Here is a 25478-nt window from a genome sequence, read left to right as displayed (position 1 = left end):
GTTACAAATCTATGGAACGAACAAGCACAGGGTTTGGATAGTCTCAATTTTTTTCAGCTTTTCTTTTTGGTCACCATCTTCCCAATAGTAGACAATTCCTCCATGTGCAGCTTGTGTCATTTATATTCTGCCGTCAGCAACCATATTAAAGTTAACTTTATCAACCAGCAAGTACTGGGGACATTCTTCGATAAAGCGTGCAATTACCGTTGTAGAAATGACAAAAAATCAACATCAGAGATTTCATTTATTTTTCATCGTTTCAGAAACTTCAATCCCTTAGGAATACAAAACAATCAATGGGTGATTTTTGAGAGCCCATACTTTTCCTAGAAAAATTTCCAAATGTAGAGTCCTTTTTTTGCATATTAAAACCAAATATCAGATACGTTACCAGAGGTAGCATCTTACAAAACTGTTGATTGTCTGCTTATTTCTTGCTCTAAAATGGCAATGATAATGTAAAACTACAAGCTTAAACATCTACAAGCATCATGGAAACATTTTGGAGTCAGCTTTGATCTAATCTGTAGTAAGAATGATCGTAATTTATAAAATGAAGGCTAAATAAAAATCAGGAACATGTACATATTTCGGCTTGAAATATGTTGCCCCAATCTAACTTTTTACCTGCATTTGAATTACAACAATAATCTCATTGATTATGTATGCAACTTAATGAACAAGTATTATACCTCTCATAAACAGCAAATGCCAGGTAACATCTCCGTCAGATTAAATACATTTCGGATCGAAAGAAGAACGGTGTGTGGTAACGTATCTGACGCATCAGACGTTCCGTTAGTATACAATTTTAAACCCAACACCAATCATGCCAATATATTCATTTTAACTTGTAAGAACATCACAATATGATTATTTTTGTTAAAACACCACACTTCTAAACGTAAAAAATGTTCTCGTCATTGATAGAAGATTAGATCATTCTTCAATAAAACTTTGAGATGTACGTGAAATACGAGAGTCAAGCAGGCACCATTCCACAATGCTTCTTTTCTGATATAGTTCCAAAATTTTGTTATTATGATACACGGAAGACGGTAAGAATGAAATTGGAATATTTATCACTTCAAAGCAAGTGATAAATATAAATTCAAATTCCTTTGTTCCTGTCTGTAATAAATTAGGTCTGAAGAACCAATAAGCGATGGTAACGTATCTGACAAAGTATTTATGTTTATTGACATAATAAACTACCAATTTACATCAAACCCCGATCACTCAAACATATGATTCAAAAACCTGATGCAAAACGTTAGAAATTGTTAGACATCAAACCCTATCTATATTTTCAGAACATAAACCTGCAACGAAGGGAGTGATCTTGACTTTAACCATAATACTAACCCTATTTTATGTAAATAAGATGCAACATTATAATGAAAGGTAATAATGAAAGGTAGACCGTTCATGTAGTTGCGTTTGCTGTGAAGTTGAAAAAAAAAGGTGGGTACCAAAACTCAGCCTCTAAAGTCTTTCTATGTTATTGTGGAACATAACACGCACACAGGTACACATACAAACACAACAAAGCAGAAAGAAAATGAATTTGTAACATGTCTGACGGCACTTTTTGTAAATGCCACAATAAGTGATAGTATAATTTCTGGTTTAGATGAGTATAGGTTTTAACCTTTTGCAAGATAATCGAAATCCACTTACACGAAATAATTTACAGCATATTACTCTATGAAGAAAATGAAAAAGGGCCCCGAAGTGACTGAGATGTCCAAAATAAAGTACAAGAAAGATGTCCAAATAAAAGGAGATGAGCCACCACATTTTGTTTGAAACTTATTCTTTTAATTTATATTGGACATATTGGCCACTTCAAAACCGATTTTCTTCAAATAAACTCCTAATTCCTCTTAGAACTATTCTTTTAGCAAGTCATAATAAGAGAGCCCGTTGTAAACCAGCTAAATCCGCGTGCAAAAGCGCGGCGTGGATAACCTTTTATTTTATTGGTAACGTATCTGACACTTTTGATGGTAACGTATCTGACGTGCCGTTACCGTTCTCATACTATTATTTACTAAAATATTCATTTTCTCAAAAAATTTCTGTTGTGTGATTAATCATTGCCTTAAGTATTCAAAAGTATCTGAGTTTCGTTTTTATTTACAGCATACTTTTTTCTAAATGAATCAAAGTTGAAGTAACGTATCTGATGTCAGCTTATTGTAACATGAGGCTTCCACGGCTTCGGATCAGTATATTTATTTTGTAACAAGAGATTCAATGAATAAATCATGGTTCCATGTATGCGTTAGGTTGACTTTGTTTAACACATGAAATTACACTGCCATGGGGCATTTCTTTGATCTTCTCTCAAGAGTCTGAAAAAAGGGTAACGTATCTGACTGCGATTTGGCGACATGATGTGAATTACCGCTTAGAAAAATATCAAAACATCATATTGTTATGTAATATTATTTTTCATTCAGGCACTCGAGGGGCAATGTAATGAGGTACAAAAGATTTGATCTTAATGATATGTTAACAAGTAACAACTTGTTATACGAACACTTCCTGTCCTGGCGACATGGGGTTTTTAGGGTTACATCAAACTTCGGATCGTATTTCTAATATTATCCCGGACGTCCCAATAGCTTTATTGGTATTTATTTTACAGGTCCCACCTCTCAGATGAGTTTAAGCAAAAAAAAAAGATTTCTGAGGGACAAAATATCGATTTAGACTGTATACACATGCTGGCGACACGAAAATCGCAGTTTTGCACGCTTTATCGGAGAATGGCCCACTGGATTCAAACAGAGGATCTACACTTTTACTTTGGTGCTTATCTCAAATCACCTCATTTGGAAAGAAATAGCTTCATTTCAGTTTCACCATGTACTCTTGCTTGAGCTGGCAACTGGACTTGTGCAATTTGGTTATTCCTTAAGAATCACTGCCTTATTCTGGGTCTTGTGATTATCGGCCACATGCTCATTTCAATTACTGTAAAAGTGGAAATTTTCGCGGTGTTCAAATTTTCGCGCATTTCGCGCAACCAGAAACAAGCGCGAAAATAAAAGCATGCGAATATTTTTGCTTGCCATATGTGCCTGTGCGTGATGTCTTGATTCCGCGGAATTAAAAACACGCGAAACTCTTCCGACCAGGCCAAGCGCGAAAAATTAGTCACGCGAAAATATCCGCTTTTACAGTACTGAAAAAAAAAAAATGTGATTTGCAAATGCCTGCACGCTTGGCACTACAGTAAATAATTACAGCCATGGATATTTTTTTTTTCCTTGAATATTTCGTAGTCATAGGGAAATAATACAGAAACTATAGGAACTACCAGTATTGCATCTTAATACATAACTGTACAATAATCTCAGCTCTGGTAAATCATTATAATAATATTCTCACAGACACAGCCTGATTGCAGTCCCATGAACATTAGTAGTGAAATTTCCTACACATGGAAATTTTGTTCAAACCTATCAAAGCTCATTGCTATAAGTACCAATATATTTTATCAGCTCAGTCTACTTTGGGTATTTATTCTATTTGGCTATTTTATCATCACAATTTCACAGCTATTCAAGCAAGTTTCTTGATTATCCCTGTTCTGATCCCTTAAAAGCAGCTGGTAAGTATTGTACAGTCATGTTATGTTTCTGTGATTTTGTATTTGTGTTTTTCTTAATGTTTGTTTATTCTTTCTGTCTCGTCTGTCCCGTTATGTCTCTCACAATGACTTTTTTTTTACTCGATTGTATAAGTTGTCCTCAAAGTACAAGCTCTGCTTTTCAGTGGACTTCTCATTTTTCTTTCTTTCCTGAGAGCATGGCTAATGTAACATGTGACAAGGCTGATTTGTGAATATGTATGAGGGGACATGCTTTTAATTCATAATTACATCTAATTTTCAAGGTACAGTCGACTTGTATGTACTCATTAACATCATTTGTAATTTTTTTCCCCCTAGTATGTTATGTGGAAGAAGAAAATAAAATTTATACATACAACTGAATTCAACTGAATGAACTGAATTGAATTAAATTCACTTATTCATTCACTTCACCTATCATCCTATTCATTTGCTTTTTTTCATCTACATACTTAAATATATTTATGTATTTACCTATGTATTAATCTATCTATTCACTTATATATTCATTCATTTGTTCATATATAAATTTATCTATCATTTTCTCTGAGGTGGCTAACATTTTAATTTTTAGTCAACCTATTGTGTATCAATGCCTACCATTGCTCACTTTACTGCATCTCATCTTTCTCTATTTATTTGTATCTATTATCATATTCAATGTTATACTTTGAGCATTGTTTTAACTTATTCATCTTTTGTATTGTATTGTATGTATTGTTTTGTTATGAACTGCTACATTGCAATGTTCAAAATTTGTTTTAAATTGTAAACTGTATTTCAATGTACTGAAGAGACTAAAGAACACAGAATAAATGAATGAATGAATGAATGAATGAATAAATAAATGAATAAATAGATAAATGAATAAAAAATAAATAAATAAATGAATAAAAAATAAATAAACACCTATAGTGGCTGGCTTTTTCTATATTGCTGTTGTAAGTTTCAAGAAGTTAGGCAAAATGGGGTCTGGAGAATCTGAAAATATTTCCATGAGAGAATAGCTCATCTGTAATTTTGAGATTTTTGTTTTTGGTGATCAACCACATAGGTCTTTTTGATGCTTCACCTCATTTCCACAAAACAAAATTCTTCCCTCCTCCTCCTGAACTCACCCTCAGCAATAAAGTTAATCTGATTGTCCATCAGCACTCCATCAGCGGCAAAGACCACAAGCTTGACCCCCTGCGGTTTGGTCTTGCCAAAGTAGCCAAACCTGATGACACGCTGCTCGGCTATTGGCCAGTCGATGTCTGTATCGATGTCCACACTGTACTCAGGCTGCATTTCACAATATCCAATCCTGACACAGACGAGGAAAGATAGTGATTATAGACTTGGTCCTTTCAATCCAATTTAAACATACGAAACAAATCTTTGAGACTACCTGGTCATATCACAGTCATACTTAGAGACATATCATCAGCGGTCATCAAAACCATCATCTATAGGCCTGTATACCGATTTTCGGTCAAATCTTTCGATTGTGAGATTTTCAGTCATTTCCATAGTGGGCACTCTGTTATACATATTGTGAAACTCTCAGCTTTTAAGTCGGTGTAATTTTTGTTTAATTATCACTTACATCTGTATTTGAGTCTAATTGGCATTTCATTTTGTTCTAATAATTACTTTCCCCCATGGGCACTCATGTTTAAAAACAGCGTTATGCTGTCTTTCCTATACATAGGATGGTTCAGATGACTGCAAAGACAGTGCGCGTGGTCACAAACCATCGTATATCAGGTGCATTGACTTTGCGCGTAATATTAGTGATATACGATGGTTTCGGTGACTGCAAGAACTGTGCGCACGGTCAACAAAACTGTCATATTGGGGAGAACAGTCTTTGCAAACTGAAAAAAACAACAACATACAGGTAGCTCTCTTGCGATTTCTTGCATATTTCCGAACAATAAAATTCAATGAAAACATCACACATTTAAAGCAAGAATAAAGCCTGACACATTACAAAAATATGACAGAAAATGACAGACATAAAAGTGCAGCAATCATGATTGAAAAATTGGTTAACTTCAAATGTAATTATATCAAAATAATATTCTTATGCAAAAATTGTACAAACGGCGGTCTGGATGACCGCCGAAGATATATCATAGGTATTAGTATTACAATACAGAATGAAATACAGAATGTACATTTATATCAATTACATCCATACTATATACATAGAGAATATAATTAGAATGAAGAGATGGACTAGCTATATAATGTGTACACCATAAAATATGAAACTACATATATGTACTTGAAATATGGTAGCCTGTATTTTAAAAGATTTCCATTAATTACTGTCAAAATATTTATCTTTGTTTAATATACACAAAAGTTTGTTTTACTTGCAGAATTTCAAAGACCTCTCAATTATCTAGAAATAGATAATTATTCTAGATAAGCAAGACACTGTTGAAGATTTCCATTCCTGTGTCTGTTTCAAATTGGCATTTTTTCTTTTCTGTTTGTAAATTTCAAGTTTGATTTTTAGCGGATATTCAATGACACTAGCCGGTCTTAATAATTCTTTCGCCCATAAAAAGCACTCACTGAAATCTGAAGGGGCTAATCTAATTATGACAGGATGAGGGTTTCCGCGGTAAATTTCACCTGAAAATGGTCCTGCAAACTACAGTGTAATAAAGCCTGGGCCCTCACAAAAATCGGAGTTTAACACTGAAGAAGCCATGATATATCTTAACCTAGATTAGACCTCATGTTTAAATGTACACATTGTAAATCTCTATCATAAAGACCATTAAATTTCATTACATTCAAAGATCATTCAATTGCAGTACTTTCATAAACCCTTACATGGGTTTCTTTGTCATTATAATCATCATAAGCACAGATGTGTGGAAGATAACTGTTAAATAAATAGAGATAATCTAATCCCCTAATCCCTATCATGCGACCATGGCCTTCATAGTGGACTGAGGCGCATTCATTGCCATACCCTAATCTACAACTAGATCAAGTTTGGATTATGGACTACTAAAGTGCAAATTAATTTGAGCACTGGGACATATAAATGGTTCAACAGCGTAGTCATTCTCTTCACGCATACTTTTTTATTGGGCATCATAATGTCATTTCTTCTGTGACAAGAGCTTTAATAAAGAGCTCTAATACAATATGTCCCCCCCAAAAAAAATTACAATAAGATTTTTGCATTGATAACTTCCAATATGATAAGGCTGTCTGAGTGTCTAAAAATATAACATCTTACCTACATTTAGCAGAAAACCCCATTCAATTTGGTTGAGTAGTCACAGAGAAATGTGAATCATTGTGAAGCATGTCATGAATGTGATTCTTCCAAATTTAGCAATTGAATGCTCTTGGTAAGATGTGCATATTAATGCGTGAACACAAAGGATGGAACTTGGAGGGAAAGGAATTCCTAACATGCTCTACAAATATCCTCATTTCTCTTTGACCACTGAAGCAAATCGGATGGTATTTTCTGCGAGAGATGGGTAATGCATTATAGTTTCATACCCTGAAATTGTATTTTGATTGATTCACTATTTTTAAAATTATCATTGCGAAGGGTCCCGTTGTAATCTTTTTTTGGGGGACATATGGTATACACCATGCATAAATTTTATACTGCTTAATCTAAACCATCTGGAAGTCATACTTTCCACCCTGAAAGAGGCCCTTCAGTAGAATATCCCTCCTGGTGAAGTAGAATGACCCATTCTCATAGAGCTCGCCTGACCAGTCTTGCCTGCGAGGGCGCTTTGCTGGATTCAGATTATCGGATGTTGTTGATTCATCTGAAGAAATGATATGATTATTATTAAAAGCAGTTAGGTACAAACTGTTTTATGACAATACATAAAGTCTGGATTCAATTTTGCCTCAATTCATTCTGCTTCAGCTCTGAGTGTAAGAAATAAATACATGAAAAAATGTTGACAATCAAAATGACAAATTGTTACTTATCTTTGATTAGCATTTCTACAGTTTAATGATGCTGACAACTTGTGTATACTTATGAATTGTTAGGCTTTGAATATGGACAGAGACCCCCAAGTAAGAGGACAAATCATATTTTTAACAATTGCACTTCACTTTTTTTCTTGGATTCACCATCTATTTCAACACGACCTTTCACTTTTCAAGAATGACAGGTTTCACTATTAATCATGCAGCACATAGGCCTACAGCAGTCCTTCATTACCAGAATGTCACATGAGGCGTTTTCACATCAGCCCGATGTTTCGAAATAGCACGCTATTTTCTGACTTGGGAACTTTTCCCGATAGCGAAATGGCGCGCTATTTGATAATGTGAACACAAATTAACACGCTAATTGTATCGCTCTGATCGAGAAAATTTCTTGAGTCCAACTCGGAAAATTTCTGAAATAGCGGGATAGTAGCGCGCTATATGATAATGTGAAAACGACTCGAGAAATTAGCGCGATGCATCCCATTATGCCTAGTGTGTGTGACCCGATTGATCGAGGCAAACTGCACATACTCATCAGCTGTCGAATTAGCTCAAAAAAATTCGGGCTAAGTCATTTCGGGCTGATGTGAATAAGAAATGAAATAGTGCGCTTACTAGTTCGCAATCGTGGAAATATTTTGAGCTTGGATTTTTATCGGGCTGATGTGAAAACCCCTATTAGCACATTCATCCATTTCTATATGGAAATCAGGCATATCTCCTGTACAAAGTCTAGCTATTGCAATTGTGGATTCTTATGTAGGGAGAAGAATTGAAAACAAATAGGTGTGGCTGACTCCAGAAAAAAAAAAATCATAAGAAACAGGCAAACAAGCAGAACTGGGATATTGGGGGAACTACTGTACCTCATCAAACAAATCCTTCATACATTCAATAGAACACAGCACCCAAATAGCTATAGGCTATGTCTATGCTGATCATCAGAATATAATACACATGGCATGCCTTAGACCCCGTTTACAGTGAGTGAAAAGGCCGCACGGCCTTCATTTTACTGTAAACGCGCAAAAGTCCAAATGCAGTACCAAAATCGGCATTTGGCCAAGCTCTGGAGGTAGTCTCGGCCTCAGCCGAGCCTGGCCTTTTCTAACGCTGTAAACGCAACCTGGGCCAAATGTGGTACCAAATTTAGTCTGGCTTCCAGACCCTCTTCCTGTACTATTTCGCTATTCAGGATATTCACGCCCTCAATGTCGAAAACTAGTATAGTTTCAGGTGGTTTTGTCCTGCAAAGGCCTTTGCCTTCAGCAGAGGCGGCGACTTCATCGCCGGGGAGTACAGTTGGCAAAGGGTCTGGAAACCAGACTAAACCAAATAGCGACCGGTGCCCTCCAAATAACTGTCTGTTTACAAGCAGAGCGCCACTATGACAAAATATTGAAAGGTTTGAATTAAAAGCCCAGTAAAAAGGTACAAAAAGGCACTTAAAAGGCACTGTAAACATACAAAATTGTAGGGCCGAGTACCGCAATTGAGGCCGGGCTCGACTGCAGCTCGGCCCAGCTCTGCACTGTTAAACAGGGTCTAGGTGTGCTGGCTGCAAGTGAGTACCCTCTCAATAAAAACAGCCAAGGCAATGATCATGATGGGGGTATTGCCAGAATCTGATATAAACTTGACATGCCTTGCACGCACTGATTACATGAGTGTGTACCTACCCAAACAAACAATCTGGGTTATGACTTTTTGCTGACTGCAAGTACATGATCATACACTTGGCATGCCTTGGTGTGGTGATATTACAAGTATGCCAGAACATGTGACCTTGGCAAGCCTCCATGTGCCTGTAAATGTTAATGGGCTTTCTGTCCCTGGCAAATTAGCAATGTGCACGCTATGCTAAAAACCTGTGACAAATGGATTGGTTGACAGAGGTTCACATAACATATTTCATATAGCTCCGCAACTATAAATATATCATCCAGTCTAACATTGTGTCAGTTTCAACAATATAGGACAACAAATTTACATATTTTTGGCTCACTAATAAGTCACGCATAGTGCAAAAATAACACGAATATGGCTTTATTACGACTTTGTTAGTCAAAAGCTAACAACTACTCACTGACGCTGAAAAATATTAAACAAATTGTTAGCCCTTCTTTCCTAACAATCACATTGAGACACATAGCCTACTGTTGTGATTAATGGGCAATGTATCTGTTCCAGCAGTCTTGAAGCAAAGATAAACTACACTTCAGGAATTATCTACCGACGTTCAGTAACCCAAGCACACAACCCAAAGTCCTTTAGGTGATTTTTATCTGCGGGACTCATCATTTTCCTATTAAGGAGGTGGATGCTCTTTAATCATGATATCTACGAGCTATTTACACTGTCAAGGTAAAAGGCTGATAATGCTTTTTGCATTTTATTTATTTATTTATCATTTTAGCCTCTGAACAAGGTTGATATATCACAGCTAAATGTTTGGTCAATATCAAAAACATTACCAATGAAGAAAAAAGAAAAGATAAAAGAGAGGTGAATGTCATTATTCAATAGTATTATCCAGCAAAGGGCAGGAGCTACAAGAAATGGATATCTATCTTCTTTAGAAAATTAGTAGTAGTCTAAAATTTGCTGTTATTGTTAGAGTGCAACATTTCAACATAAATCGAATTATCCCTTCATTCCGGTTGCTATTGATTTTATATTCTATTTTTGTCTTGTTCTGTTGTTGTTGGTTTTTTTTTAATGTGTCATTCATTGCACAGAGCATAGCTTACATCCCTTTTATACTGCCCGCAACTTTTATCTCGCTTCTGAAGCGAGCTAACTTTAGCTCGGGCTAAGTCGTTTTATACTGCTAATCTCGACCGCCTAAGGCTACGTGTGAGACCAGATCGATCGCCCCCCCCCCCCCCCCCCATCACCCTACTGTCCTTCAGTAGTACCGGTACTGTCAATTCAGTTTCGTTGTTATAAGTTACTCGCGAAATTCAAACAATCATCGGCATATAATACATATTTGTACATTTTTAAGTGTGTACGCACTGCATCGGTCTTTTTTTTTTTCATTTGCTAGTTCATAAAGTTCACTGAGAGTTTTACCAAAGTGAACAGTGACAGCAGCATAAAATGCTATTAATACATCAGTGCATGCGATGCGTAATACACAGTGCGCCGGTGGCAACACTACAGAAAACATGATACATATTGGCAAGCCGGAAGCATCATACATGATTTCCAGTCACAGGTCAGTGAACTTTGCCCAAGCTAATCTCGCATACCTTTTATACTGAAGTTAGCTCGGACCTGAAGCTGACCTGATCCCCCCTAAGCGGACTAACTTTAGCTTGGACTAATTTTTCAACCTTTTATACTGAGAGTTAGCTTGCTTAAGGTCCACACATGAAGCGTGCTAACGCCTAAAAAAGGGGTATTAGTGACTTTAAGCACTTGAGCAGACCCTAAACTTCAAAGCCTCGTTTCTCAGTACACACTTTCTAAAAGTGTGTGCTTTTTTCCCATTATTTCCATCATTTAGATAGGTTAGGGAAGTCAATTTGTATCGAGTTATATATCACTTTAAAGCTTAGAGTCTCCTCTTTCACAATCTAGGCCTATCCTTAACTCAAAATCTTTGCCTCACAACTTTCTGGTGGTATTGTAATGCATTTGCACATATAATCATTCCATCACCCCAATGATAGTGCTTGCCAAAGTGTGTTTAAACGAAAGATGAACATGTGACAGCTGCCCCTGCCCTCAGCCTATTTAACTGCCAAAATCTGCCACTAACAAACTTGAAACTAGTCTTGCCCTTAAACCCGTTGAAGACTAGTACCTAGTATACTCATTGAGGTATCTATGGGAAGTGCATGCTACAACAAAATCATCTCATCCTAAAAGTAGAGCCTACTAATAAGTACTATTTCATTATAGGCATAGACTGGTGTGTTTTTCATCAGTGAATGACCTCATTTACCCACATGGTGACCTTCTGTGGTCATGGTTGACATTGAAAGCTAGACAACTAGAGGAAAAAAAATGCAAATCATGGAAACTGAATTCCCTATGTAAATACTTTCAGTTTACAATACACTCTGCCATCAATTAATTTACTGATGAGTAAGCACTTTCTGCTTCCAATCCAGAGGACTGATCAATTATTCTTAGGGGAATTCCTATCAATTTCACAGTGACGATGTTATGATTCTTCTTCATCATAGTCACTTTATCGTTTCATTTTGAGAATTTATAATTCTCTTCCCTTTAATACACTTTCACGATAAAATATTTTGTCACTGGCCATTAAGAGATGGAAAAGCTACCCTAAGCTTGAAACTTGGTACTCATTTGTTTTGTCTTTAATACACACAGCCTTCTGTACATGACTATATCTTTGTTATGATATTTGCACGTACCAAACATACAGCATCCATATTTAGATACATTGGACAACAGCCACCATCACTATGGAAACAAGATCTGCATGGTGTCTCTTTAAAACTTTGTCACATTGCCAAACCTCTTCCTTGGTCCTCATATCCCCTTTGCAACAGCAACAAATGATAAAAATGACAAAAACACAGTTTGACCTATGAGGCTCAAGTGTATGACCTTTAAGCATCACGATATTCAAGGCAATTAGGGATTATTTTGCCAATCATAGTGTAAGGATTTTTTTATTTTTTATTTTTTAATTTAGTTTCCCTTGTGTATTGTCAGGAATTCCAGTCACAGTCAATACCAGCATAAGGGACAGCAGGTAGGAATGGGACATGTTGGAAAAGCAAACAACAGGAAAGCAAAAAAGGAAGGTGCTGTTTGCATTGGTTCCATGACATTTGTTCCTGCGACAATTACTCCCATGATATATCTGCATGCTAAGCCAACCGTAAATTCAACCCATAAACATAACCCTAACCGTAATCCTAATTCTCACATCAAACTAAACCTAAAACCCTATCACAACCCTAACCCTAACCCGAAGTCCTTAGAGAAAATAAGACCGGAGCAATTGTCACAGGAGCAAATGTCGTGTCACCGTTTGCATTATATGTCTCTGACACCATAATGACATGTTGTAATACTGAGAGCACCCTTTTAAAAGATCACACTATAGGCCTACCCTCCACCTATAACTGAATACAAGAGGGAGAAAGAAGAAAAAAAAATAATTGTACTGTAACTGAAAACAGTGATCAAGTTGCTATGCCATGGTGATCTGCAAGCTTCTCTGCACAAATTAGCTTTTATGTTATGGGGAATCAAGACATTATGGGGTTAACACTATATGCTCCCATTGATGTTTACTGCTCTGTAGCAAACAAGAGTGATGCCCTTTAGCATATGGAAAATCTCAACATTTCTATATAAAGATATCTGAATGATTCTCTCAGAAGATGCTAGGTTAGCACAACAGTCTGTTTTTTCCCTGATTCAGTAGTCATTGCTGTGGCAATTGAGACAGCACTCCTTTTGCACAATGCTGACCCACATTTTAGCAAAATACCAGGTAGTCAACCTGTCCCCAGCAACTGAGAATCAGGTGTTTAACCCATTGAGGACCAGTCCCGAGTATACTCGGGCAGGTGCGTGTTGTAGCAAAATCAAACTGTCCTCAGTGGTTTAATTAAAGGTGCATGGTCCCCGGTGTTTAGTCAAATGCATATGCGGGCGGACGGCACAAGTTTCCTATAACCTACGCTATCGACTCCTCTTTGGCGCTTATGCTGTGGTCCACTTCCCCGAGTCCGAAGAAGTCCGATTCACTGTAGTCAGTGGTCCGATCACAGTTCGGCTCATGGTTCGGCTGAGGGGGATGACAGCTTTAGCAAACTTCTTTTGTGATGTCATAATAAGAAGCACATATGCACGCACCCTGGCATTACTACTACAGACTGCGCGATGCGCAGCGCGATAAGCAGAGAAGACAACGAAGGCAACGTTACTTAGCAACACCTACGCACTTTACTCTTGATGATAGCTCAACTTCGGCAATCTTCGTACCAAAGCAAGCGGTGATCGGCAGTATCATCAACAGCACCCTCTACACAACCGGGACTATGCACCTTTAAGTCTTTCTGTGCTTTGAGTGCCAAATGGCACAAAACAATTCCCATGCTCTGTACACACTGTCCAAAGTCCCTGACACAGAAAGGGTTAACTGACAAAGACTTCTTACCCACGTCTACTTCTTTCCATCGGAAGAGATGCCTGCGGGTGACAGAGAAGACTGAGTCGTAGCCGAGATTCTTTATCATGTGACTCGCCCTCTGCAGGTGGAACGGGTGTAGGCATGGTGATGTGCACTGGACAAGGGCTACTACATCAACATCTAAATCAGAAAATGAGAACACACACAAATGATTTTAGTGTTATTTTGGAAATCCTATTGGTTCATCGAACAAAATCTGCAAATTGTTGGTAAAAGTATTTTGAGGTTGGACACCAAGAGGGTTGATATAGTCCCTTTCATTAATGTAATATAATTATTCTTCAGTGGAAACTACAATGCCCATAATGGTGCCTACAGCACTAAATTTTGAAATGGTAAGATAAACCATATGGTCCAACAAGCTTGCTTTGAAGTTAACCTTTTAATTGTTGTCACAAATGACTCTGATCACATCACTGTAATTGTGCATTGGGCTGCAAACAAAGCTGAAAGGAACCAAGAATGCATATCAGTAACCACTTGGAACAAAATGTTGAGATGGTTCTCTCAATATTTATGTGACATAAAAATCGAAAGAGATTTTCGTGTATTGATTCACTAGCTATCCTTGTGACCGGTGCCAGAGCACTACTTTTGTGCAACACTGACAATCAACATTGTGCTACTTAACTCATTGGCTAAAAACCAGTTTCTGTAAAACCACAGACAGTCACATAAAAAGTTTGCAAAGTCTGCCTGACTGCCCATTTAGTGGCAGGAAACTTTCACAAATTGCCTCTGACATTCAGTGCAATGTATAAACAAATACTTTCACATCCTTTTTACGCTAATGTTGGCTCTATATAAGATTTGTCAAGGAGAGGTCATGTTTACGGCATGCAAAAAATGTCTGGCTTTACAATGTGTGATGTACTAGCAAATCTGTGATGGACTACCATATCCCACAGGCTACAAGTTGAGGCCTATTGGATAAAATTCACGTCTGTAATTAGAACTCACTTTTAATTTTACCCTGAAAAGTCAAATATGAGTCCTGAATACTTGACTCTCAAGGACTTACAGCTGAGATTACAGACCTATTGGCAATTTATGTCAATATCAATGTAAATACAGCATCATTGGTAAAACCTTTTGGTTCTTAACATCAGCATCATGCGTCAAACAAACTGCACAGCTGCTCAAACATTTAATCAACCCTTGCACATTTCCTCAATCAATGACAGAATCCTGGTTCTTAAAAATAGCAGTGCAAAATCACTCTCCTATTGACCATGCAGGAAGTGTGCATGGGTGTATGCAAGGGGGGGTCGGGAGGGTCGTACGACCCCCCCAAATTTTCAAAAGGTCCACTTTTTGTGACAGACATTTATGTTTTTCGAGGGCTTCTTACCCTGTATACAACAGGGGAAAAAAGTGACCAGGTGGTGTTCTAGCAAATTGTCAAAAACGTCGTAAATTTCGTAACTTAGTTTTAATCTGCCATAACTTATTTCTTAGGCTTAAGCCGTGCTGCCATGTTTGATTTTCCTGTCTCCCATCAGCAACTCATCGAACTAGTTGCCTAGACTACACACTTACAGTCGGCCTTATTACTTGCGCCTTACCCTATGATAACCGCGGCCGTTTGAATTATGGCCTAACCTATATTGTCCTGAAAGGAGAATGTTATAATTCATACTCATGTTTTCAACTCCTGTCCTTTTGGATTGAGATTGAAGTGCATATTCTACTTTCTTACTACGTTTGGAGGCAAAGTTAGGCAGGATTGACTAGCTCTGGGAGTATCGTCAACTCTGGAATACTTGTATTAAATGGTCCGCAAAACTTTTTACTATATACTCTAGGATTTAATAGGAAGGTGTAGCTAGTCAGCAACTTTTTTTTAAATGCAGTTTTCAACTTACCGATTGACAAACTTGTAAGTGACCAACTCAGGTTTTATCACCAGTTTTAACATAAATGAGTTTTTCTAAGTATGCCGAAAAAGTCACTTTTGTATGCACCAAATGGCCCCATTTTAAGATATAAAATTCAAAACTCCCCACCGTGGGAGGGGGCACACCCCCCTCCCACACCCTCCCCCGCTTGGTCGCTCCGCTCCCTCGCAAAGGTAAAGGTTCAAAAATTGTGATTACGACCCCCAAGAAAAAATCCTGGCTACACCCCTGGACCAACTCAGGTTTTATCACCAGTTTTAACATAAATCGGTTCTTTTCTAAGTATGCCGAAAAAGTCACTTTTGTATGCACCAAAATGGCCCCATTTTAAGATATAAAATTCAAAAACTCCCTATCGTGGGAGGGGGGACACCCCCCTCCCACACCCTCCCCCCCCCCCCCCTCGGTCGGTCCGCTCCCTCGCAAAAGGTCCAAAAATTGTGATTACGACCCCCCCCAGAAAAAATCCTGGATACACCCCTGGTGTGCTCTTAACCTGCTGAGGACAAGTCCCGAGGATACTCAGGCAGGTGTCTATGGGAAATGTGTGTTGTAGCAAAATCAGTCCGTCCTCAACGGGTTAAACATAGACAGACATCAAACAAGTTGAATAATAGTACTTACTAACTAAAATATTATGTATAATAAACACATAGCCCCAAATTCATGATGTGAGTCACAAACACAAAAGCAAAGATATTTGGGAGGTTGGTCTCTTCCCACCTCCCTGCACACACAAGGGAAAATTTACAATGATGTACTATAATGCCAGTATACTACATTTTAACTAAATTGTTGTATACAAAAGATGTTCATAATTGAAATTTGCATACATAACCACATCCTGAACTTTTTTTTTTCTTTCATATCTTTGCATATTCCCTAATCATCCGAACTACTCCTTAAAGGGTGTGTATCAGTACAGTTCGGTTTGGAAATGGCCGAGATATCCAAAAACGAGGTGAAACAAAGAGATCCTAATAAAAGGCTGGGCCTGTGGCCTTTTTTTATTTTCACTTTTCTTGGATATCTCAGCCATTTGAAAACCAATTTTCATCAAATAAACATTGAATCTTTCTTAAAATTACATGCTCTTTCATATTTCATAAGAAGTTTCTCATTATCTCACTTAGGAATGTTCAAACAGTACTGTACAGTCCCTTTAAGGGCTAAGTATTGTTTTGGTTTGTTTTGTTTTGCTTTGTTTTTGTTTTTCACAACACATTTTAGAAGACCCTGTCTATATTTCTCTTTCTATCTAGAATGGGCCAATTCTTGTTATTCCATAATCTAAGCAAAATTATTATGTTTTTAACCATTTTCATCTCATCCTCCCCAAATACAGGATACGCAGTAAAGTTCAGAATTTCTAATGTAATGAGGACAAGATGATAATTTCTGAAGTAAAATATCTTTAAGACTTGGATGGATTACATAACTAACTCACTTAGGGGATCCAATGTGTGGTATACATGTAGATCTAGGCCTATAAGAATAAAAATGCCCTGTACTATTAAGTGTACTGTAGAGTGTGATACAGTATATGTGTGCATTATCATAATGGCATTATATTGTGGTACTTAAAAGCTGAAATGAAGTAGAAAATATGCATTGAAAGATTTAAATGCACCCTCCCACCTCTTTTACATGGAGTTTTGTATTTTTACCTTTACTGCACCTCGGCCCTGTTTTCTGTTCCCTATGACCAATGATAAATTTGCCACACCCTTGCCCTACATCACGCTCTTTTAATACTGGTGCTCTCAAGCGTCTCACAGTGAATTTCTGCAGAAGTGTACAAACACTGCAATGCCACCATATTCCATGGTGACGACACAGAACAATTGAATACTCTACAGCATTATACTGACTACACATACATGACATCCTACAGCCTGTCATACCCTGCCTTGCAGTTTCATGGTGTGTCAATGCATAATAGATACCGGTACTAGCTCTTCTTGCTATAGTTTTCTGTGTGTGTACCATTGTTGTCTATAAATACAAAATGATAGGGACCAAAATATTGCTACTTGACAACAGATTTTCAAACAATACTCCAACACGCACAACAGAAGACATGTGATCTTTAATATGACAAAACTTTTGTGTGTGTGTGTAAAATCCTACTGCATCTATCAAGTAAATGTACTTTTGTAGCCTCATTAGAACAGACAATTGTATTCTCTTCAATGATCAAACTCAAACAGATCTGTCTGCAGCAAATAATGTTTGTAACACTGCACAGTTGGTGCCTCAATATAAAGGACATCCAAGCAGCACGACATAAAAGAGAAATGAAATACATTGTATTATCTACAAGGGTAAAATCTACTGCACATATCAAATCTACTACTAGCCTTGGTTTTCATTCAGGAACTCGTGCACGGCCTCGATGGATGACGCTTCGTCACGCGACGAGTGCGGACTCCTACGATGAATCTTTGCTCCCCACTCCTTGGCTATCTTGGCAATCTCGTCATGATCTGTTGACACCCAGACATTGGTGAACTCTGTAATTGAGAGAAAAAAAAACCCAAAACAAAAAACAAAACAGGTATTTCGAATGCAGCACAGAATTCTAATGAACAAAATGATAGTGATGTACAGTAAAAGTGGACATTTTCGCGGTGTTGAAGTTTTCGCGCAATTCGCGCAACCAGAAACTAGCGCAAAAATAAAAGCACACAAATATTTTTGCTTGCCATATGTTCCTGTTGCTGATGTCTTGATTCTGCAGAGTAAAAAAACATGCGAAACTCTTCTTACCCCGCTGAGCGTGAAAAGTTAGTCACACGAAAATATCCACTTTTACAGTATTCATATATAGGTAGAATATACATAGGTAGAATAACAGGCAAGGAAAAAACATCCTGACATACTAGTACTTCACCTTCAAACAATCTAACCTCTCAGTTTGTTCAATTGACAATGATATTTGCATAAGAAATGGTTCAGTAAATAGAAAATATGACCCAACTGTGCAAACATTACACCCTGCTCAGTTTGTACCCAGACCATTTTATTTGCTCTCTACAAGCATTATTCATTTTTGCATCATATCATTCAGAATTATTATTTACAACTTGGAGCAGATGGCCACAGTTTAATACAGACCTGGCGACATATCAAAATTTCAACAAAAGTTGTGGACAATTCTGTTCTGCATAATTTACTTATGTTTCTCTCCAAACTATTCCAAACATATCATACACATTTTACTGACTTGCTCTATTGTTCATCACAGAGCTACACATGACAATAAAGATGTATTATTATATCAATGAAATTTTGTATCGCATGAAGGAAAAATGAATGCAGTAAAAATAAAATGCTTATTTAGTATCTAAGTAAATATATACAAATTACAAAATTGTAAGTCATATAATCTGCAATATTTAGTCCTTAAAATATAAATCTCTCAATGAAAAACAAAAACCCAAGCAAACTGGATTTAATTACCTTATTCAATTTCTATGCTCTGAGTTTGTTGTATGGACTTTGCTATGACTGCAAGATTTTAGAGATAAGGTAAATGATTTTCATTTGAAGCATGTATTTACTGCCATTGGCTGGGCTGAAAGACAGAATGAAACACTCTTCTTACAAAACATTAATGAGTACATCTATGAATGTTTTATGTTCAGAAATACATTGTACTACATAAATTAATGGTATCATAGATAAAATTTCAACACATGTATGTACTGGTCACACTTAACAATCAAATTACATAATCTACCAGGGGATGAAATAACCATTCTCATGATTACTATAAGAAAAGAAAAATAGAAATCAAAATGTTCTTCAAATGACAAGGTTCTGGCATTCATCTTCAATGATGTCTCTTTAGAAATGATAAAGCAATGATACGCAAACTTTGCAATACTTTTCCATTTATGAATGCGGTTAACCCAATCCCAACACCCTGTCCACACACACACAGACAAACACAGACACTAAATAACATTGCATAGCATATAGTAATACCCAAAGACCATATCTTTTTCTTTTGGTAGGTTTATGTGACCTTTCTGTGGCCTTTATTATGATTTGTTGTATTTTATAACTGGATACCATTCATTTTACATTCAATGGTCCATGCAGAGCAATGTTCCTTGAATTGTTGTCCCATGAAAACATGTTATCAAATGGCTGCAAACAGCAGCCATTTGTGAGCATTTGTTATGTAAGACGGGAAGGATTTTCCTACACGAGGAAATTGACACAAATAATGGCTTTTGCACTCCAGCTGAGGTTACATAATTGGCCCAACTGCAAGATAGGTAGGTATCAGTGCAATACGAGCTAAGCTTAATTATCATGTGGCTGTGCTGCAAGCATTTGCAGGTATGAAATAAACTAGCTGTGTGAATATAAAGCTGTAGGCCCACCAACAAAACTACACTGTATCACATACTGTATACGCCATATATTTCGCGAGTCTAAATTTTCGCGAATCAGGAATTCCCTACAATTTCGCGAGTTGTTAAATTCGCGACCGTGGAACCTTGTACTGAACGGAGAAGTGCACACGCGTATGTCACATTCACATCAGGATCAGTCATCGCGAATAGCACCTGACTCGTGAAATTCGCGAAAATAAAAACCTCACGAAATATTTGGCGTATACAGTAGAACTCTAAGATAAATAACAATAACATGAGAAAATCCTCCCCCCCCCCAAAAAAAAAAAAAAAAAAAAAAAATGAGTAAAAAGATATCTATGCTCAAGCAAATTTACTGGCATGTGGTTGGCAGATACATGGATGATACCAGTTTATCTGATCCCACAGAGTATTGAGGAGGTTTTATTTTGAATACCGGTTGTGGGACGGATTGGCACGTGCATAGACTATCAGCCTGGGGAAGTGAGTAGGAGGAAGGATTTCAGCATCAACCTCTGTCACTTCGTGGTACCAGGAATTGTCAAGCACGACAACTTTGGCCTCAGAACATTGGTTTCCTTGCAATCAAATGTAACTCTACTTCACAACATCCGTATGCCCAAAAAGTAGCGCAAATTGATTTTTTTTCCCCAAGCACTTCTGTATACTTGAGTTTGGGTCAATGTGGCTCATTTTGTGTTTGGGTGTATCAGATCCTCAAAGAGTAACCTTTGTCACGAATTGGGAACATAGCACTTCAGTAAAAGTAGCATTTTCTAAAATCGGATTTTGAAGCCCCATTTGCATTTTCTGTTATGAAAATGTGTTTCCATTTGTTTTATTATTCTTCTTATTTTTTTCCCACATACACAAGGAGTGTTTCCATGTAGGGCATATGATGTAACACCATATACAGAAACTCAACCAACAGTCAGTGGTACTAGTACATAACTTTGATACTTAGCCATTATCCGGAAGAGAATAATGAGGGCAACAGGCACTATGTTCATCCGATAATCCTTCACAGCAGTTGCCATGGAGTTTCAAAGCCCACTTTTGTCCCAAAAGTCCCTCATATGACAGGATGACTAAGAATACTCGAATATAGACCTTCAAATTTAAAACCTGGTTCCCCCCCCCCCCCCCCCCCCCGCAGTCCTGTATCTATTTGCTTGGTCATTGTTTTTGTTGGTGGGTTTGATGAGTAATTACTCGATATTGAAACTAGTAATCTCTTCCTTCAGAACTTGACCATATTTTACAAAGGGTCACAAATGGTATACTATACAATCATAAAGGTCATAAGCCTGATATTGAGGGACTGTGGGGAAGATGACAAAGGTTAAATCCTGTAAAATCCTGTGGGGGCAAATCAAGAGGTGAGGGAATTTATCAATATTCATCAGTATACAAATATCAAACATATTTCGGATAATAATAATAATAATAATGATAATAATAATAATGATAATGAGAATAATAATAATAATAATAATGAAAATAATGATAATAATAATAATAACGATAATAATAACAATAATGATGATGATGATGATAATAACAATAATGATAATAATAATAATAATAATAATAACAATAATGATGATGATAATAACAATAATAATGATGATAATAATAATAATAATAATAATAATAACAACAACAACACCAGTTGCTATTTGTATAGCACACAGGTCCACCTTTTTGTGCTCAGTTCATGTTCAAACTTGACAACAGAGAAGAAAATGCAAATAATAAACAAACACATATCAAATACAGAATAGAATTGTTCCGAACATTATAGATTGCAATAATATTATAGTTGTCAGTGTGAGAGGAACAGATATATGTTTTAAGTTTGGATTTGAATGTTTCTGTAGATGACAGTTGTCTTAACTGAATAGGTAACTGATTTCACAATTTTGGTCCCATTCATGCCTAGAGGGAAATGTACAGACAAAAATAAGCTGTGTAATTTATATTCCACAGACTCATTTTTCGCATTATGCATAACTAATTAGTTCTGTGTGTATTTCTTTCAAGAACAGCAGGCAGCTTGCTCTGAATTTATTGAAGTTTTTGCATGTTTGGTTTCAATATAATTTTATTGTCAGTTTTAATTACATAATGTGTAGAGTTCAGTGCTATTTCATTACACTCTCATTACCATTAATCAGTATCAATCATAGTCATTTCTGGGTCAATTTAAGTGTTATTTTCATCATAGCAATTCTAGTGTATTTCAATGTTATTTTTTTTAAATCTATTTTTGGGTCAGTTTCAATATCAACATCCTGTGTCATTTTCTGTCCGATACCTTTAATTTTCAGAGTAACTTCGGGGACAAAATTGCATGAAGTTGAGCCCCCTGAAGGCTCAGAACAGCTGCCCGTTCCCACTAGCTGGCTATCAATCAATTCAAGCTTCCAGGGATATCAGTATTTTATGTGACTAGAGCTCAGATCTTTAGACCTTGTGAGCTAAAGACACAAACCCCTTAAACTTGGCTGGAGCTTTTGTATTATAGTGAGGCACTAGTGGGGGCTTATGCATGCTAATTATTGACAATGATGTAAGTCAGGAATAACAACATTTCATTCCTGTACAATACACAGTAATAACAGCTACTCTTGCAACTCCAATATATCACATAATATAGGCCTATCTACTATAGAACATAGTCAGCAGCAAAATGAGTATGTTAGATCAACCAATCACTTGGTTAAACATGGCTCCTTTAATAGTAGATGTTCCTAGATTTATGATAATTTTGATGATGACAACAATAACAATATTGACAATGAAAAAAATGATAATCATAATACTACTTTAATAACATTGATAATAATAATAACAATGATAAAAATAATGACAATAGCATGAGGAAATCAACTGTATCAACGAAAAAAGAACAACAAAAATGACAAGGAGAAGAATATCTAATGTGTTCACAGGCTATTACTTTGTAAAAAAAAAACATAGTTCAAATTGATGTTGCTACAAATGCAGTAAGAGCATAAACTATCATTACACAGTAGTTCTCATAATAAATGTTATTTCAAAGCTTCAATAAATCTGCAGTATAATGGAACAGATGATGCCAGGGTGAAGGTTTCAGCACTTTCACAAGTATTTTATTCAAATTTAACCACTATGAACACAAATAACATTTTCAATATGACTCATAGGAAATGTTACTGTTTTATTCAAAATAAAAAGCATTGCTACAGATGGCATTTTTTTTTTCCGAATGGAAGGACAACAGATTGAATGATATCTCTCTGAATGTCTCTGTGTCAAGCCTCTCTCTCTCTCTGTGAATCTGCATTGCACTTCATTCACTAAACTGGCAATTAGCCTTGCTCTCCTCCTTATGGATGCTAAACATGAACATTATAGATTATTGACATAATCTACAATACACAAGGAATTCCCTATTTCCCCTATCTTCATTGTATCACACATGACTGCCTGAATAGCAAAGAAAACATCTGTGATGAAGTAATAGGAATAAACATTTGTATTATTTAATTCTATGAAGTAAGTACAGCATGCTGTTGGAAACATTTTCATATGTGGTGTAAAGAGACTACAAAGAGCAAAAAAAAAAAAATGTGTGTGACAGCAATATATAGGACAACATGAGACTGGGTAAAGTGAATGAGGGTAAAAATGTATGGTATATGACTTAATCTGTTTCGGTATATGAATTGATTGATTTAAAAAAAAAAATGTTGGGTACTATACTACTAGTACTAATTTTGATGGCACGGATTAATAAAAGTGTCTGTCATTATGATGGATTTATATGAATACAGAACTCTCAAAAGTATATTGGAGGCAATTCACTTTAAAAATTTGCAAGATAAATGTTGGATATTGGAAACAACTTATGGACACAACATTCAAAATGTTCGATATATATGATTCTAGAACTTTCAGCCTAAAATGATTTAAAATTATGAAAGTAACCACTTTGAATTATTGTGCCCTTATACTAAAAGAAGCAGAAAATTTGGAGTGTTTTTACTCCCTCCTACCACCCCCCCCCAAAAAAAGCAAAAGCAAACACAAAATCCATTCACAAGTTTTTCAATCTATTTCTTTGGGGCTCTATTTGGCAGTCAATATACTATGGATTTCCATTGCAGAAATAATCACACCATGGTAAATAATGAACTGCATATTTGATGAGTAAATATTCTAGAAAGATAAGGAATGTGGATACATTGAGAATATCCCCACCCCCACCCCCTGCCTTGCACCCATAACAATTGAATATGTTTGATCTGTAATCACCTCATGCATAATGTACAAGGGTATAAGTCTGTTCCCTTGATGGAGGATGACTGAATTAAAAGCTTGGCCACTGTAGTATTATACCAACTAGCTAATTTTCACTGAGCTAAAAGGATTTTTTTTTGTTTGTTTGTGCTTTTTGACAGATAAATCCAGAAAAATTAAAAGATCGACTTGGACTCTTGACCTTTTCTTGATCTTTATGTCCCAAATATTTTATATAGTATACATTTTCACACATAGTAGTTGTATCCTGTAGAATGTGTCACATTACCAGAGCCTACTGTAAAAGTGGATATTTTTCCGCGAGTAATTTTTCACGCTCGGCCAGGTAGGATGGATTTCGTGTGTTTTTAATTCCATGGAATCAGGACATGAACTACTGGAACATGTGGCATGTGAAAATATTTGCATGCTTTTATTTTTGCGCTAGCATCTGGTTGCGCGAAATGCACAAAAATTTCCACTTTTACAGTATGTGACTGTATGGACCTCATCTTGTGGTTTTAAAGGGGAAATCAAGTCTAAATAAAATATAATCTAATAAGAAAAAGTAAAATATTGTGAGTTCAACAGTCAAATTTTGATCAAAAACGGTTGAAAAATAAGGAAGTTATGACATTTTGATATTTTTCTGATTTTTCAGGAAACAGTTCTTGAACAGTCAATATGAATATGCACATGGAAAAGTGAGCATGTCATCCCTTCACAACTTGCCACATATTTTGTACAAAAAATTTAGCAATTTCCAGTTTTTCATTCAAATGCAATCATGCCTAAGGCTTAAATCCTGGTATATCTAACTGATCACTAGTTATTCAACCAGGAATAGCAACACGTTTCAGACTTCAAAGACAGAAACATCAAATTTTTGTCATTTTTTTTTTTGTACAAGATCAATGGAAAATTTTGAAGTTACATACCGTTACGACATGGTTAGCTCACTCATTTGCATATTAATATCCACTGATACAAGAACTGTTTTGCAGAAATCAGCAAAACTTTAAATGTCATAACTTCCTATTTTTCATCTGAATTAAGTCAAATTTTTACCATTGAATTCGTAAGATTTTACTTTTTTT

The 25478-nt window shown here is 36.4% G+C and overlaps 1 protein-coding gene across 1 annotated transcript in view; it reads right to left on the bottom strand.

Annotated features, from left to right (window-relative positions):
• Window positions 1-25478, bottom strand: part of LOC139726145 (N-acylneuraminate cytidylyltransferase-like) — a 30477-nt gene that overhangs the window by 3332 nt on the left and 1667 nt on the right. Inside the window, exons 2-5 of the mRNA XM_071637225.1 lie at window positions 18070-18222; window positions 13779-13931; window positions 7308-7446; window positions 4765-4952 (exon numbers count right to left, since the gene is read on the bottom strand). Of these exons, the coding sequence (XP_071493326.1) occupies window positions 4765-4952; window positions 7308-7446; window positions 13779-13931; window positions 18070-18222 (633 nt within the window). The remainder of the gene's footprint in view (window positions 1-4764; window positions 4953-7307; window positions 7447-13778; window positions 13932-18069; window positions 18223-25478) is intronic.

This window comes from Diadema antillarum, unplaced genomic scaffold (genome assembly GCF_040938485.1).
Source record: "Diadema antillarum isolate AM-2024a unplaced genomic scaffold, OU_Dant_1.0 seq00000079_RagTag, whole genome shotgun sequence".
In the NCBI taxonomy this organism is placed as follows: domain Eukaryota; kingdom Metazoa; phylum Echinodermata; class Echinoidea; order Diadematoida; family Diadematidae; genus Diadema; species Diadema antillarum.
Note: the sequence above shows the minus strand (reverse complement) of the source record. Positions and strands in the feature narration are given on the sequence as shown.